Raw genomic sequence first — 17,192 nt, forward strand, 5'->3', positions numbered from 1 at the left:
CATTTTGTTTATTTGTTATAAGAAAAATCACACAGATTATGGTTTTAAACTGTATTCAGACATCCTAAATGTTACTAATAGGGTAACAAAAAACAGCAAACCCAATATTTCAGAACACTTATTGGCTGAAAGAAAATGACATTTTAAAGCCCTATTTTGTGGCATAGACAACAAAGCTAGACACATCACTTTAAAAATATACCAGCTTTACCTTCAATAAGAGGCACAAATTTGCAACAGTCCTGTTATCATGTGTTCATCTCTTCATTTTGTTCTTAAAAACAACAAATGCATGGTGATTTTGAGATGGAGGGTATTCTTGTCCCTTTTATAGTCATCACTGATGCAGGATCACTTCTACAACCTCACATCTCTGTGACAGCATCATTTTATCATGCCAGTAATACACAACAGATTTCAACTTTTGAAAACCAATACTGTGATTGTGCCATTTAATGTACTTGTTGAGACTCATTGCGTATTCTATCCTAGATGTGAATACCTAAAATCAAATATATACAACAATAAGCACAATCATTTTTTCTACTCTTCACCTTGATAGACATTGAAACCTTCACTGGTTTGATGAAACTGCAGCTGTCTTATGTCCTGATACAAGAAAACATCTTTAATACTCCCATCAAACCCTTTAGTAAAAACACCAGATGTAACGGATGCCACATCTCTATTTAATTCAAAACCCCCAAAATAAATCACCCCTCCATAATTTACTGCTACATACCGTTCAAAGGGATCAATGTCTTCAAAAATTACTCTTTCCTCATTCACGTAGACCTGGATGAGAGTTCGGTTGTGAGTAATTAACAGATAATTCCAGTGATTACAGCAGAAAGTGTTTTGGTACACAAGAGGAAGAGCGGTTCTCTCACCAAGATTGACCGAAACCTTCAGATAACCGTCCTGCAGACCAACCGCTAGATGGTCATCGTCTTCACTCCCTGCTTTCCCCATCCACATGATCAAACCGTCCTCTGCTGAAGTGGAAAAATTAAGTGAAACCTCGGTGTACATCAAATTCCTAGAGATGTACTTTGGATCGTTGTATTTTAAATACGAGTTTCCAATAAACTTTATAGTCCTCAATGTAACTTCTTGGTCACAATAAGTCCCAATCCATCCCAAAGAACACATACATGAATATGAAGCAGACGTATTGACACAGAGAGAACCGTGTTGACAAAGATTGTTGACACAGTGAATGGACTGTTGGCACCGTAAACCGGTCCACAACGAGGGGCAAATACACATGAATGCAGAAAGACCCGTTGGATGGCAGTAGCCACCGTTCATGCAAACCTTATACCCACACGCTGTCCCGTCCCAGTCGCCAACATTGACTCCGTCGAGCGCACCCGTCTCTGTAAGATCAAGGTCATGTCCGTTAACTATGACCTCTCGAATGCCGCCTGTGAATCCCACTGGGTCTTTGTCCACTGCATCCGGAGACACTGTGTTCAGGAAAGACACGCCCCCAATGAAAATATTTGTGCCAACATCCAGAGTGCTCGTGCCCTCCGAAGAGTTCCTGGTCACGGTTTCATCGTCTAGAATGAGGAAGCCGCGGTTGCCCTCTCTCCCAGTCTTCACTGTGTGCCACTTCCTGCCAGTCACATCGACTTCTTTTGGAGACTGTAATACAATCGTTTCGTTTCCCAGATTATAGCGGAGCTGCACAAATCCAGCTGACAGGGATACACTGAGGAAATCACCTTGGGAGAGAGTAGAGAATAATGTTAAAGGGATTGTTCTATAATGTTAATAATTTACATTAGGGTTTAGAATAAAAATTCTGCCATTAATTACTCACACACATTTGGACTACACCGCTCAGTTCATATGGATTAGTTTACGATCTCTTTATGAACTTTTTGAAGCGTCAAAGAAGTAGTTGCGTGGCTGTCAATGGAGGGACAGAAATCTCTCAGATCTCATCAAAAGATCTTCATTTGTTTTCTGAAGATGAACTAAAGTCTTGCGGGTTTGGAACGACATGAGTGTGAGTAATTAATGACAGAATTGGTGAATTATGCCTTTAATTCATAGCCTTTTGTTCACCACAAAACTCATGAAATCATCTCCCTTTGTGTTTTTATTCACATTTGATTAGGCTTACATAACATGACAACCACTTGAATATGCATTAAAGATTAATTTGGCATAAATTTAACCAGTCAAGATGCTGCCTTACCGGACCGACTGCTCGGGTACCGTGCGGTGTAGAATATGATGCCCTCAGGTGAAAGTGTTTGGAACTGCAGCTGCAGATGGGTTCGGTGCCTTATATTGATGGGAGGAAATGACATCCAAGATGACTGATTGCCACTGAAGAAAGGATCACTGATAGATACAGCTGGAAAAGAAATAAAAATTAAAAAACCTGAAAGCACAGTCTCTAATATTTGTGGTTTAAATGTTCATAAACTCATTTAAACAATTGTGACTTCCATTAAGTGAGCATGGAGTATTTTATAATATAAATATATTATAAAATATAAAACAAACCATTATTTTGTAAAAGTATCTTAAAAAAAAAAAATTCTTAACATATTCAAGGCAACACTTATTTTGCAGTGGCTTTTTACAATCTATTTTTTCCCCCTAAAATATAAAGCTAAAATATTGGAGAGGGTTGTTCCCCCCGCCACCTACGCAGGGCTGGACTGGGACAAAAAATAAAAATAAAAAAATAAATAAAATAAATAAATAAATAAAATTTCGCCCCCTGGCATTTTGGCTCAGACTGGCCCACTACATACAGTATGATCATAAACACCACTCATCTTTGCACGCCCTTGAATATGTATACCAACTCCTATTCCTTAAAACCACTAATGCCATGTAATGAGTGAGTAGGAATGAGTGAGAGTTAACAGATGAAATAACTCCAAAATTTTAATTTATTAAAACAATTGAACTATACATCCACAGTGATGAATCCTAAAAGCTATACGCTGTATTGGCATAGCAATACCAGTGTTTCCCACAGGATTTTTGGTAAAACTGTGGTGGGTGGACCTTGTTCCTTTTAGGGGGGTTCAGGGCCGTGCGCCCTCGGAAGAAAATTTTGTGCAGTTTATTGTTAAATTCATCAATCTGGTGCACTTTTAGAGTTCAGAAGTAAGAGCTCCAATCCATATTCAGTGTGCAAATTGAACAAAGGAAACCTCAAACCTCTTTTAGTTGTGCTATAGTGTCTCAGTCTACATGACACTACTACATAATGGTTATAATATTAATCCCATGACAGTAATAGACATATATTGTAAAACAAATGCACTGAAAAATAAAGGAAACTTTCATAATTAGTTTTGTACTCATTTTGTATACATGATCTTTTACTTAACATGATCTTTTATCTTTTAAACTGCATCAAGCTTTTATTTTGGCGGAAAACATGGTTTACAAACGCGTCTCATTACAATTCTAGTAAATTGCGGTATTCGTCAAATATGCAGATGTGGAAATAATGCGTAACTAGGTAATGGGTTCCTAGATCTGCTTAGTGCAGGCTTTCTCATCTCTCTCCTCATCCTCCTCACTATCATCATCAGCCACGGGAGCTGATAAAGGTCCTGCTGCTGCACAAAACATATCTGTTAATCTGACACATTTTACAGCTCGAAGGGCCTGTTTCCTTTTTCACGCTATTTCTCTGCACATTCCTTCCGTTTCTTCTCCATCTCTCAGACTATTTTGACAGATACACACTGACACTGCCCGTTTGCTCAAAGCCCAAAGGGGGAGGTGTTTAAAGATGTGATTGGAACAGCCCAGTGTCAATCAATAAAAGAACCAAGGGGCCTCTGATCTACGCATTTCATGGGCCGGTCTGTCCACTCCTGCCTCCTCCTCAAACTTGACGTTTAAGCGGGTTGCCAAATTGAGGACACGCAACAGGAGCGAGCGCAACTGACAATGAAAGCATTTTAATATTCTCCAGTTAATAGAGATTTTTAGGTGGATACTGAGGCTATTTAGGCCGGGTAGAATCTGCGATCTCTGACCCAGTTCGTTTGTAGGCTTCCATTGCTGTGTTTTCCACCAAATGGCAACCCGGGGTGTCAAAATACTATTGGGTAAATTGATAATGGGTGGAATAATGACACGGAACACACATTTCAGTAGAAAAACTGGCTGTAGCATTGTTTTTCAGAGAAACGAGTATGTGAACTTAATATGTTTGCATATATTTAGGAAACATGCTATGGTATTTTTATGCTTTAAAAGTTCTGTAATTTTTTCACTGTACTAATCTCCAGGGTAACACTATTTCGACAGTCCATTTTAGACATTCCACTGACTATAATGACAGTTAGTTGACATGTAGTTGCAAAGTTACTTATAGTCAGTAGAATGTCTAAAATGGACTATCGAAATAAAGTGTTAGCAAAAATTAACCATACAGTCCACTACTCTAATGACAGTTAGTTGACAGTAGTTAGTTAGAGTAGTGGACTGTATGGTTAATATTTGCTAACACTTTATTTTGATGCTCCCCCAACAGACATTCTACTGACTATGAGTAACTTGGCAACTACAAGTCAACTTGTTCTCCTAACCCGAACTCCTAGTAGACAGTCTACTACAGTCTACTAATACTCTAATGAGAGTTAGTTGACATGTAGTTGCAAAGTTACTTATAGTTAGTATAATGTCTAAAGTGGACTATCGAAATAAACTGGAACCATCTCCAGTCTTAAGAAAGCAAGTTAGACAGTACAGACCCTCTAGCGGTTCCCTGGAGGTCGGATTGAATGTGGTCTAACCTTGCTGGCAGAAGAGTCCAGCAGAGCCTAGGGGGCACTGGCATGTGTATCCATCAGGAAGGGGCACACAGGTGGAGCCGCGAGCACAGGAGGGCGGCGGGATGTGTTCAGCATCACAGAATGACACTTTCTCAGAGCAAAGAGCACCTTTCCATCCAAACACACACTGACAGCTGGAGGGGAAGGCCAAAGAGAAAAGATTAATAATGTTTGTCAGTCATTGACTTGCACAAGTTGGGCTGAAACAGGTGCTTGTTCTGAAATCTTACTACACAGAGGATCCAGAGTCCACACAGGTGCCCCCGTTTCGACAGATGACAAGGTTGCATGGATCAACACCACACTGCCCCACATTACGTCCTGACTCCGGCCTGCCCTCTGTCCCTCCTGTGGGCTGAAACTTCCCATCTCTTCTCGTCCGAAACAGCAAATCGAAAATGCAACCTTTAAAATCAAATATATATATACATAGAGAGAGAGAGAGAGAGAGAGAGAGAGAGAGAGAGAGAGAGAGAGAGAGAGAGAGAGAGAGAGAGAGAGAGAGAGAGAGAGAGAGAGAGAGAGAGAGAGAGAGAGAGAGAGAGAGAGAGAGAGAGAGAGAGAGAGAGAGAGAGAGAGAGAGAGAAAATCATCATTATGTACACTCCAAGCTCCTAACAGGAGAAAAAAAAAAAAACCCATAAAACCCTAAAAATATGTCTTTATGATTCATGTGATATATTCTTAGTCTTCTGAAGCCATATGATACAAAATATACAGTGCCATTCAAAAGTTTAGGGTCAGTAAGATTTTTTTTTTCTCCAAAAGTAGTGAGTTACAAAAAAATGTCTTTCAAATAAACGCTGCTCTACTGAACTTTTGAAAGAACCCTGAAAAAAGAAATGTGTCATGACATCCACAAAATTAAATGAGCACCACAACTGTTTTCAACACTGATAATCAGAAATGTTTCTTGAGCAGCAAATCAGCATATTAGACTGATTTCTGAAGGATCATGTGACACTGAAGACTGGAGTAATAATGCAAAAAAATTCAGCTTTGTCATCACAGGAATAAATTACATTTTAAAATATATTAAAATTGTAATAGTATTTCACAATAATACTATTTTTTATTGTATTTTTAATCAAATAAATGCAGTTGTCTTGGTTAGTATAAGATACTTAAAAATAAATAAATAACATAAAAATCATACTTCATCATACAATGCCTCAGCATTTTCCTAAAAGACTAGCATAAATGTAATAAATGTAAACAAATGTTTTCCAACAACTGCAAGGAAAAAAACAATGGTGTTGACAGTGTTTGTAATTATTTTTGGAGGCACCATCATAGTGAAGGGGAAATAAAAATAAAATGTGTTTAAGCTTTGATGCTGAAATGGAAATAAATAAAAAAAATCTGTTGCTCTTTTTCCAAGTAAATAGCAAAAAAATAAATTAAATGAAATAGATTAAATGCGCCGAATGAATATAAAAGGACTTCTTGCACACTGCCTTGAGCTCCATGAGATCAGTTCATATATTCATAACTGGGTATTAAATTCAGAAGATAATGTAATACTCAGTCAATAACCATTTAAAATCATAATCAAGCAGTTTCAACAATTTCATTTGAGGTTGAAGAGGCCCCAAGATAGCCGTAGCCAAACTGTGTTTTACTTGCCGAGTAAGTGAATTACTGTAAACTGAGGGATGAGTTGAAATTATGTTATGTGGTAATAGAGAAAAACTTGTATTGAATCCTGAGCATTTCTTAAACAACAGACTAAATGACGAGACATGCAGTGGATAGGACGTATCTTAGCCCATTTGTCATCAGTTCCATAGTTTTCATGATGTTGTGCTTAAAGGTACACCATCTAGTGGTTAAAAATAAAACTTCATGCATTTTGCAGAAGAACATTGTTTTGGTTGTGCTTCAGCTCTGTGTGACTGTGCGGATGAATATGGTTATCATACTGCAGTGCTCATAAAACATTGACTACTAGGCTTAAGAGAAATAAGCAGTTTAGATGGAAAGGATCTCAAGCTGATTAGCAGAAGACTCTATTGCAGCTCTATCTATTAATAGACACGGTATTCCAGCAACAACTACAACAACGCATAATGAAATGACCCTTCACAATAGATAATGCTTTACAATGAACTCTGTTAGAGAGCTACATATGGCAATTTATCTGTTCAATAAAATACCTTACTGACCTGTTGAGTAATAAAAACACCATCTTTGCGTCGCTTTTACAACAACACAAATCCCTCAGTTCTCACCATCTCCGAAAAGCAGTTTTGTATGTTGATTCTTGTTTTATGACGAGCTCTCGTGTTCTCTTTTTATCCAGCAGACTCTCCTCTGTTCTGTGTTTGTTTAAAATGCTGATTCCCTGGAGGTTGGAGCTTCTCCAGGTCAAACTTTATCACTCATTGTGACAGCAATCCTATGCCACTCCTACAAGTCAAAGAAGCCGAAGCAACTTTCCTCGATCTACGGATTTGACGAGACGCGCACGGGCGAGTGATGTATGTGCGCAATTTCCCATGAAAACCATCCCGACAGGTCTAAAATATAAACACTTATAATAGGCTTGTATCAGGGTAAGACAAAAAACACGTTTTGGATGAAGGATTTAACTTTAAATTTTAAACAACAACAACAACAAAAAAGTTGCATAGTGTACCTTTGCACACCATTGCACAGAATTTGGGTCAGGTAAAAACATTTCTTAAATGACAGACACATTCTGCTAAACAATTTCTTACTTCCACTTCCCATGAAATTTATGTGAGGACGGTTTTATGAACGATTTCCAAAGAAATTTGTTCTGCCGGTTTCATGAATGAGGCCCATTGACTAAGCATCCGGAGACAAAAGATCCATTCCATCCTACTGTCTTAAGTGTGATTCACAACTGTGAGGAAATGCTGTTTAATAATGTTTGCAGACATTAAAGATAAAAATATAGTACCAGTGAAAAATTTGGATAGATATGACTGAATCTGAAACCCTAACAACCTTTTTATCTAAATGCATATCCATGTTGGATTTTTTTTTTTTTTTTTCAAAACTGAAGTTTTAAATGGTTTTAAAGTTTTTTGAAGGCCATTTCAAGACATCAAACAAGCCAATATTAATAATAAAACAGGAAAAAAACCCATCACCTTGAAAGCTGTTCTGGAAACGAGAGCCCGCAGGCAATAGCTCAGGTGTGTATTCTTCATATCCACCCACATAAAGTTGACTGAAGGTGTTCAGGCCCACCAGCGGTCCAGTGGATGTACCTGTCCTCCTCTTCTGCCCATCGACCTATTCAGAAAACACGCCAATGTGACGTCAGCATGACATCAAAAAGAGTTTAGAGTCAAAAGTGGCTCAGAACAGGAAATCACTGAATTTCCATTCTACATCATTTCTTTTCTTCTTTTTTTGTCATCATTCATAGAGATACGACAAATATCAAGTTTTTTTTACTGGCTTTGTCTTGCATTTCAAATCTATAGCAATATGATTGGTTTATTATTTTATAATGGCACAGTACCTTGAAAGTCTTTAAATACCATGAAACCACCGTTCAAAAGTTTGTGGTTTGAAAGAAAGAGTCTCTTATGCTCACCAAGTCTGGATTTATTTGATCAAAAAATACAGTAAAATTTAAAATATCTAATTTCTATTTTAATATATTTGAAAAGGTAAATTATTCCTGTGATGGCAAAGCTGAATTTTACTCCAGTCTTCAGGGTCACATGATCCTTCAGGAATCATTCTAGTATGCCGATTTGGTACTCAAGAAACATTTCTTCTGATTATTAATGATATAGATATATAGATATATACATACACACACACACATATATATACAGTGCAATGCATAAGTGAATACACCCATGCTAAAGTTGACTAAAAAGAGGAATAAAAAATCATATTTTGGAAATTGAACTTAATGCCTTAATTTAAAAAATTAGGAAAAATCCAACCTTTAAGGACACCAATTTTCTTTGTGAATGAATAATGTATCGTAAATAAATAAATGTTCTTCCTTAAAATACATGGTGCATAAGTGAGTACACCCCTATGTTAAATTCCCATAGAGGCAGGCAGATTTTTATTTTTAAGTATTTAAAAAAAAAAAAATTTAGGATACTATGCATCCTGATAAAGTTCCCTTGGCCTTTGGAATTAAAATAGCCCCACATCATCACATAGCCTTCACCATACCTAGAGATTGGCATGGGGTACTTTCCATAAGATCATCTCTCAATGCAAATCAAACTAGCTTTTAGGCTAACTGAAATAAAATCATGCCAATCTCTAGGTATGGTGAAGGCTATGTGATGATGTGGGGCTATTTTAATTCCAAAGGCCAAGGGAACTTTATCAGGATGCATAGAAAAATAGAAAAAATAAAAAGAAATACTTAAAAATAAAAATCTGCCTGCCTCTATGGGAATTTAACATAGGGGTGTACACACTTATGCACCATGTATTTTAAGGAAGAACATTTATTTATTTACGATACATTATTCATTCACAAAGAAAATTGGTGTCCTTAAAGGTTGGATTTTTCCTAATTTTTTAAATTAAGGCATTAAGTTCAATTTCCAAAATATGATTTTTTATTCCTCTTTTTAGTCAACTTTAGCATGGGTGTATTCACTTATGCATTGCACTGTATATATATATATATTTTTTTTCTTTCTTTTTTTTAATGGAAACTGTGATATGTTTTAGGATTATTTGATGAATAGAACAGCTTTTATTATAGAAATCTTTTATAACATTATAAATGTCTTTTCTCTCACGTTTGATCAATTTAAAGCATCCTCGCAGAATATACGTTAATTAATTTCTTTAAAAAAATAAATAAATACTGACCCCGAACCTTTGAACGGTAGTGTATATAAAAGTAAAGAGCCCAGAAATGATCATTTAACTATCATTTCAAAGTTTGTTATATTCCTACAAAATAAAACACACCTTCAGCCATCCATTTTTCAGATATCTTCCAAAGTTCACTGTGTGAATTTTGATCCTCGGATTCAGGCGCTCGCTGATAATTGTTGCCAAACCCGAGCCAAGATTATACTTATGAACAATCCTGCCGTTCCGCACCCCCAATGCGAAGAAGTCGTCTCCGCTGATGCCTTCACAGAAACAATAACACACACAGAATCCAATTAGCACATGCACTGGAGTCCAAAAGTCAGACACCATATTGGAAATCTGGCATTTAGACATGGGAAACAAACAGGATTTAGGATTTTGGAACACAAAGAAAAGTGATGAGGAAATGAATCACTAATTTTGATGTGGTCACTCAATTATATTGCAAAAAGTAATAAATTAGAAAGGCATGTCAAATTGAAGCATTTTCATTAGTGGTTCAGGTCAAGCTGACCATCTCTAAAATGTCATTTATTTTTCTTTTTTAGCTGATGGATCTAACGCTCCAATTTATCTGGCCAATTATCAGGTGAATATTTGCCTTCTCATCCTCTCTGATTCCTTTTTTGTTCCCCACTGTGCTGCGCGGCTCCCTTGACAATTGCTTCATTATTCACAGTGCTGTCCTCTTCTCTTTTTCCCTCGATGAATCATCCTAAACTATAATCCCGAGAGACACTCGCTGAACTGAAGAAGATTCATACCCCCCTTACTCTTTTATTCAGCTGCCTGTCTTTTGATTAAACATGTTCGTAGCAGTGACGTGTCAGTTAGCAGCCACTGAAACTGACCTTAAAATAAATTGCCGACGGTGGCGGAGAAGGCATGAGGAAACTTAACCGAGATGCTGTCTCTTCTTAATGGCACTTTCAACAGGACATTGTTTTTTTTTATTAATTTTTTTTTTTTATGGATATACATTTCGGTTACACTTTATTCTACTACCTATAAGTAACTTTGCAACTACATGTCAACTAACTCTCATTAGAGTATCAAACTATTACGTCAGGGTCAGTAGAATAAGTTGATTTTACTTTTAAAGTTACTTATAGTCAGTACTAGTAGAATGTCTGTTGGGAAGCATCTAAATAAAGTATTAGCAGATATTAAGCAGACAGTCTACTAATATTCTAAAGAGAGTTAGTTGGCATGTAGTTGCAAAGTTACTTATAGTTAGAAGAATGTCTAAAGTGGACAGTCGCAAAAAAATATTACATAAATTTCTACATTTAGAAAGAAAATCAGAGTGTCACTCTGCAGAAAATCATTTTTTTAATTAGTAATTGAGTCGTTTTCAAGAAACAATATCCTTAAAACAATATACTTATATGAGAAGCACGATTTCATAAGATATTAAAGCTACTTCATTTTTAAATATGATTTTTGCTTGAAAGTGAAAAAATTACATCCATTATTCTCTGAACACTACTCTCAATAACCTCTATAATATTTACCGTCTGAAGTAATTTAAAATTGAAAAATGTTTAACCGTTTTGGTCACACTTTAGATTAGGGTCCAATTCTCACTAACGATTAACTATGACTTTTGACTCAATAAACTCCTTATTAGTTAGTAAAGTAGTTGTTATGTTAAGGCATTATGTAGGATTAAGGGATGTAGAATATGGTCATGCAGAATAAGGCATTAATATGTGCTTTATAAACAGCCAATAGTAATACATATGCTAATAAGCAAATAGTTAATAGTGAGAATTGGACCCTAAACTAAAGTGTTTCCTCTATTTTTTACTGGTAAACAATACTTTTTTTTTATAATAACAATTATTTTTCTATAATAATTACTAAATTACTATTAGGCAGTATTAATTATTATTACTAATTATAATTAATTATTTGTAATTTCCTCATGTCAAAGTCAAAGTCATAAAAAAAGAAAAGTTATCAACTTTTTACCATCTTTACATTTTTTTTTTAATTCCGTGTTCAAGATTTCTTCTCTATCCTCTGAGATTCTTTAGAGACTTCATATAACAGATCTTTCCCTTGTGCCAGACAATAAAAATCATCGCCCCGTTTTGTGCACAGATAAATTGTCTCTGCTTTGCATGGCGCTCTGGACTTCCATTTACAGCACATTTTACAGGAGCTGCTCCATTAATATCTCCTAGTTGAGAGATACTGTTTCCAAACCTCACTTCCTCTAACATGACCTCAGCTGCTATGAATCCAGCTCTTATTTTTCATATATACAGCATGCTATTGTAAGCGCTGAGGGATGCACTGAAATCAAGGCGAATAAAGAGAGATGGAGTAACAAATATGAACAATATTCCAATTTTGACCCACCTTGTCCCTTTTGCCCAGAAAAGAGAATGAGGCTGTTTCTCAAAGCGGAGACATTATTGGCAAAGGTGAGCTTCAGATGGAATTCATAAAAATGACCCATACTGGGAATAGAGGGATAAGCCATATAGGATGAATATCCAAATTCATCAAGACCACTGAACCTGGGCCGAGTGATGTTGACAGCTGTGAAGAAATAAAAAAATTAATCAATATATATATGTGTGTGTGTGTGTGTGTGTGTGTGTAAACTTATGTCTACAATAATGTATAGCCTATAATACTACTAATAATACAATAGGCTATGATAGCCAAATTATTAATGGTTACTTAGGGTTGCAGGTTCAATTCCAGTTATAGTTAGTATAATTATTCTTGAGAAATGTATTGGAACAACTTTAAATAAGCAAGAATCTGTAAAATGTCATGTAATTTGACTGAGGTGAAGTTACCAGCAGCGGTCTGAGAAAGCGACACAAGATGGCGATATTGCACTATACATCAAGCTTGTCAAATCCGATATTATTATTTCCTTAGGGGGGAAAATGCTGCTTCTAACAATAATTACTATAATTTTGTGCCATTTTACTCTGCAAACTGACAGTGGTCGTAACATTTATATTTTGCAGAAAGATTTGACCAGAATTTGTGCAACGGCTGCTGCTTTGGATTTTAGAGGTGGAAAATCTTCCGAAATATCAACATTTGATCCCGTGGTCCAGCAGCCATCGTTCAGAAACATTTCAGCTTGGGTACATTAAGTATCTACACTTTTTTTTTTGTCCAGAGAAAAAAACCCTGCTACCTTAAGAGCTTTCTCCACCCCTCATTTTGTCTTTATGAACTGTGCAGTCTGCAAAAGCTTCTCCAGAGGATTTCTCTGGGAACAGCATTGAAGTTCTTCCCTATGCTCTCCTCTTGAATTATTGATGCCTTTTGAAATTGCACATATATTACCTTGTCGCGGTTTATTTGCGCAGGGCCTAATGAAGGACTATAATGCGTTTTTAGCAGGGACGGTTTGATGAGGCCAGCTGTATTTCTTCACTCACAGTGTCGTGTAATGGCTCAGTGATACGCTGCTTATGCCGAGTTACGTTTTCTTGCTCAAAGTGAAATTCATTAGCAAGCCGGCCATTTATTAATCAGATGTATTGGCCACTTTTTGAGAGTGCCAGTTACCATCCTAAGATAAACTGCAGTCCTGTATAAGGATGTAATTTAACTCATTTCCAAAGTCAAATGGGGATTTCTGATTCTAGCCTTTAGAAGTAACCAGAACTGCAATAATTATAGGCACAAAAAACACTTGCTTTCCCTGATTTTCCCCCCAATGCTGAAGATGAATAAAACTTCACTTTTTTATTTTTTAAATTTCTCTTAAAAATTGATCTGTTAATGTCCCATTTGACAGTATATGAGACATGACCTCAAATGACCATATAACTTCCATGCAAAGGCTCTGCATAGCACAGTAAAGCTCTCTCTGCTGTATTATTCTGCTAGAGGTGACTAAAGGAACAAGAAAACAACCTCCAACTCACTAGCAGTTTTTCCTGGTGACATATCACCCATTTATTTTCATTCGTTCTAGTCAAAAAGCGTTTGTGTGCAAGGATTTATATCTAGTGAAATTCAATAGCCTTCTGTCAGCTGTGTTGGCTGGACCCAGAGATATTTTGCTTTTCTTGATTACCTTCGCTTACCACACACACAAAAAATGAAATAGATAAAGACATAAGAATAAAAAAAAACATGCACATCTGAGCAACTCCTAACAAAATCTGTTTGATCCCAAACACTTCCCACAAGATGATTCTTTAATCTTCTGGTGTAGAGCCTGGTGACGATGGAATGAAAAAACAGGAAGTCACATGATATGCGTGTTAAGGCGGTAAGGCGGTTTAAGACAGATGTGCCATTATGTTATGGGTCTATTTTAGGTGAGTGTGATGTGAACTGTGCGTCAAAGAACACAGCCTGTCCTCTAAACTCCACTGCCGCATCAAGCTGCTTCCAGCAACACAAGCTCCCGTGATCAACCCAAAGATCAATCTATCTGTCTTCCTGTGGATTTGGAATGCAACTTCTAAAAAATATGCACCTTTGAAAATAAAGTTAATATTGTACAGAAGTTGGTTAAACTAAAAAGTTGTTTAAAAAAATAAAAATAAAATAAAGGAGGGCTAAATTACTCAATTAAATCATTAAATAAATGTTGAAATATTTAAATAAATTATTACACACATTTATTCATTTGTTTGGTGATTTAATAATTAATTGAATTATGTTTGTTTATTGACATTTTAGCAATTTGTTTGCACTCATTTTCAGCATTATTTTTGGACTGCTTTTTTATTTAAGCACAATCTCATGTTATTTCATTTCACTGTGATGGGCTGTCGATTGTTTTCCACAAATTGCTTCTTTCAGACAGTTCGTTTCAATGAACCGATTCACTCGTTCGTTTCCGCCATCAAACAATGACGTCACGTATATGCAATTCTATTATTAAAGAACCCGATAATGATGTAAAACGCACATGTTTTACATGTCTAAAACCAAATAAACTAATGAAATAAACCTATTTATTTAATTTCGGCCATAATTCAAGTCAACTGCTTAGTTCACGTATCAGCAGCGCATCGGTTCTTCGCGGGCATGTCCGATTCCGAGCTGTTTCCTCAAATTCACTGTATTAACCGACTCTTGACTCGAGAAAGAACCATCAGTGTATTGCTGTTAAATCCCATTTGCTATGCAGCCTGGCATCTTTTTTCTTTGAAATAAGAATAATTTGAAATAAGACCACGATCTTCTGAATAATGTATAAATTCTAAATGTAACACTAAATCAATACATAAAACAGACTCAAAAAACCTTTCCTATAATTCCATTAGTCCAGGCTCATTTGAAGAAGTCCAGCACATCCAAAGTTGAGTGACTGCCCAGAGGCAGCGAGGCCTTGGCTACTAATCAATACTGATTGATGTTATCTGCTGTTATCGGCCTTTAAATTCAAATGTCAGTCCCGCTCGGTGTGACACTGGGAGATTAGAACACTCTATTTGGCATCAGGCTCTTTGCTGTCTGATGGAGCGACGTCTGGTAGCTCAGCCTCGCGTGCTGTGCCAAGCGGCCTTCAAACCACGCCACCCAATTAGATTACAGCGAAATGGCCGCAGTTCTTTCCCCTCTAAGCACAGTCGAGGAGATGAAGAGCTATCTGTGTAAGCAGATATCCGACTTTAGCTGACTTAACACTGCGAGGTAGAGCCGGGGAGAGAAGTACATTAGTTACACGGCGCAGTAGTATGACTTCACAGCTTTGTTATTTGAGACAATAAAACAAACCCAGTTGCAGCCAGTACATTCTGTAACTACACTTTGATGAATGAAGTTTCAGAGTTGCGTAATTTACACACTTGGTGTGCTCATTATATTTGGATGCGTACTACCTATAGACACCTGGAAAGGTCTGTGTATGTAGTGGAACCGAGTTCCAATCCAGTGCAGACTGGCAATTATCCTCAAAATGTTCATTGTGAAAGCATCAGTTCAGTAACTGTTTGCAGCAAGCGCAGAGCACTTAGCTACTCTAATTGGAATGGTATTTCATCGGCTTGCATCAGTTAAACAAAACTGCTGGGAATACTTTCAATATACCACCTATGGTTCTAACCTCAAAGACGGAGGTGATGGAGGAAAACAAACCTCAGAATGGCACAAATATCAAAAGAAACACCCTCTGGACACGCTGGCTTCAACGTCTCAATTGATACCGGTGCAAATCAGCGTCTACACAAACCTTCATCGCAGAGGAGACCCTGCCTTCCGTAGGGGCAAAGACACGCCGCTTCGAGCTGCGTCTGGGGAACGCAGGTGGCGCCGCGTGCACACGGGTTTCGCTCGCAGGCGGTGAACTGGCACAGCTTACCGGAGTAGAGCGGAGGACACGCGCAGAACCAGTTCTCCGCATCACTACACACAAGGAACCAAAACGAGAAAAAAAAAAAAAACAGAGATCATTAGTACACCAATGAAATGTACCCGTACTGCATCATTACCTTCGGTGGAGTTTGCGTATAAAGCATACATTGGGAAGGGGCATTGGGGGGGTTAAGAATGTCAAAAAAGCAGGGGAGAATACAAATGAGAACACAGAGCGGAATGGATGGAAGTCATACATCACCGGCCTGAACTCGAGACCATCCTTGTCAGCCAGACCAACATCAACTGATCTTGCAGTGCAAGCGCAAGTAAAAGTGCACTTTGTTAAAAATATTTTACAGACAGAAATGAACAGCAATTGATTTGGCATTTGATTAAAATGATGTTCACTCGTAAATGAAGATTAAGTCTGTGGTCTAGAATGGATTTTTAAATTCCTATGGGTTCCTAAATAAATGCAGCCATGGTTAGCATTAGAGACTTACATCAAAATCATTAAAACATCTTACCGACCCCAAACTTATGAACGGTAGTGTACATGAAAATAAACAAATGGCTCAGCAAATGGCATCAACATTTTCGAAAACCCCTTGTTTTTAATTTTCAACATGGAGAGGATTGCACCTATTTTAAGATCACATGACCAATGGTGTCATGCTGCTATTAGTAATAACAACGTGTTTAATTTATATTTTCTGATACATAAAACCATAAATTCAATAGGGTGTCCTTTCTTATTCAAATGAGCGTACATCTAAACCAAAATACAGGATATATTCATAAAAACGCATTATACAGACATAACATTACACTTGTTGGGATGTCCATTTTATAAATATAATGCAGTGAAAAGACTAAAATGAAAAGAAAAAAAATATCAAAAAGGTGTCCAAGACCACGGGGATGAAGAAGAGTACATAAACAAAAACGTATTGAGTGAATCACAGATTCATTTAAATAAGCGAATAACTGGGCCTGAAGGCCATCTACAAAAGCAGACTCACATTCTGCTGATGTTGATCTATCCTCACTGTAAGCGAATTATTAGAAACGCCCCAGCTAAAGGACGACTGCAGAGGTGCAATTCCGCAAACGGAACTTTTTTAATTCCAGGCTTTATCCTCAAGCGAGAGGTAGAGGGTGGGCCAGCATGATAAGCAATATTCAGACAAGAACTTCATAAGCTGCCGGAAGATGTAGACCATTTTCAAA

The 17,192-nt window shown here is 37.1% G+C and overlaps 1 protein-coding gene across 1 annotated transcript in view; it reads right to left on the reverse strand.

Annotated features, from left to right (window-relative positions):
- Positions 1–7: 7 nt before the first annotated feature.
- eys (eyes shut homolog) overlaps positions 8–17,192 on the reverse strand; it is a 292,650-nt gene continuing 275,465 nt past the window's right edge. The window contains exons 40-47 of the mRNA XM_084092742.1: positions 15,838–16,010; positions 12,033–12,215; positions 9,759–9,925; positions 7,946–8,090; positions 5,057–5,231; positions 4,788–4,960; positions 2,210–2,371; positions 8–1,730 (exon numbers count right to left, since the gene is read on the reverse strand). Coding sequence (XP_083948868.1) covers positions 544–1,730; positions 2,210–2,371; positions 4,788–4,960; positions 5,057–5,231; positions 7,946–8,090; positions 9,759–9,925; positions 12,033–12,215; positions 15,838–16,010 — 2,365 coding nt within the window. The 3' untranslated portion in view covers positions 8–543. The remainder of the gene's footprint in view (positions 1,731–2,209; positions 2,372–4,787; positions 4,961–5,056; positions 5,232–7,945; positions 8,091–9,758; positions 9,926–12,032; positions 12,216–15,837; positions 16,011–17,192) is intronic.

This window comes from Abramis brama, assembly GCF_963993115.1.
Source record: "Abramis brama genome assembly, chromosome: 19".
In the NCBI taxonomy this organism is placed as follows: domain Eukaryota; kingdom Metazoa; phylum Chordata; class Actinopteri; order Cypriniformes; family Leuciscidae; genus Abramis; species Abramis brama.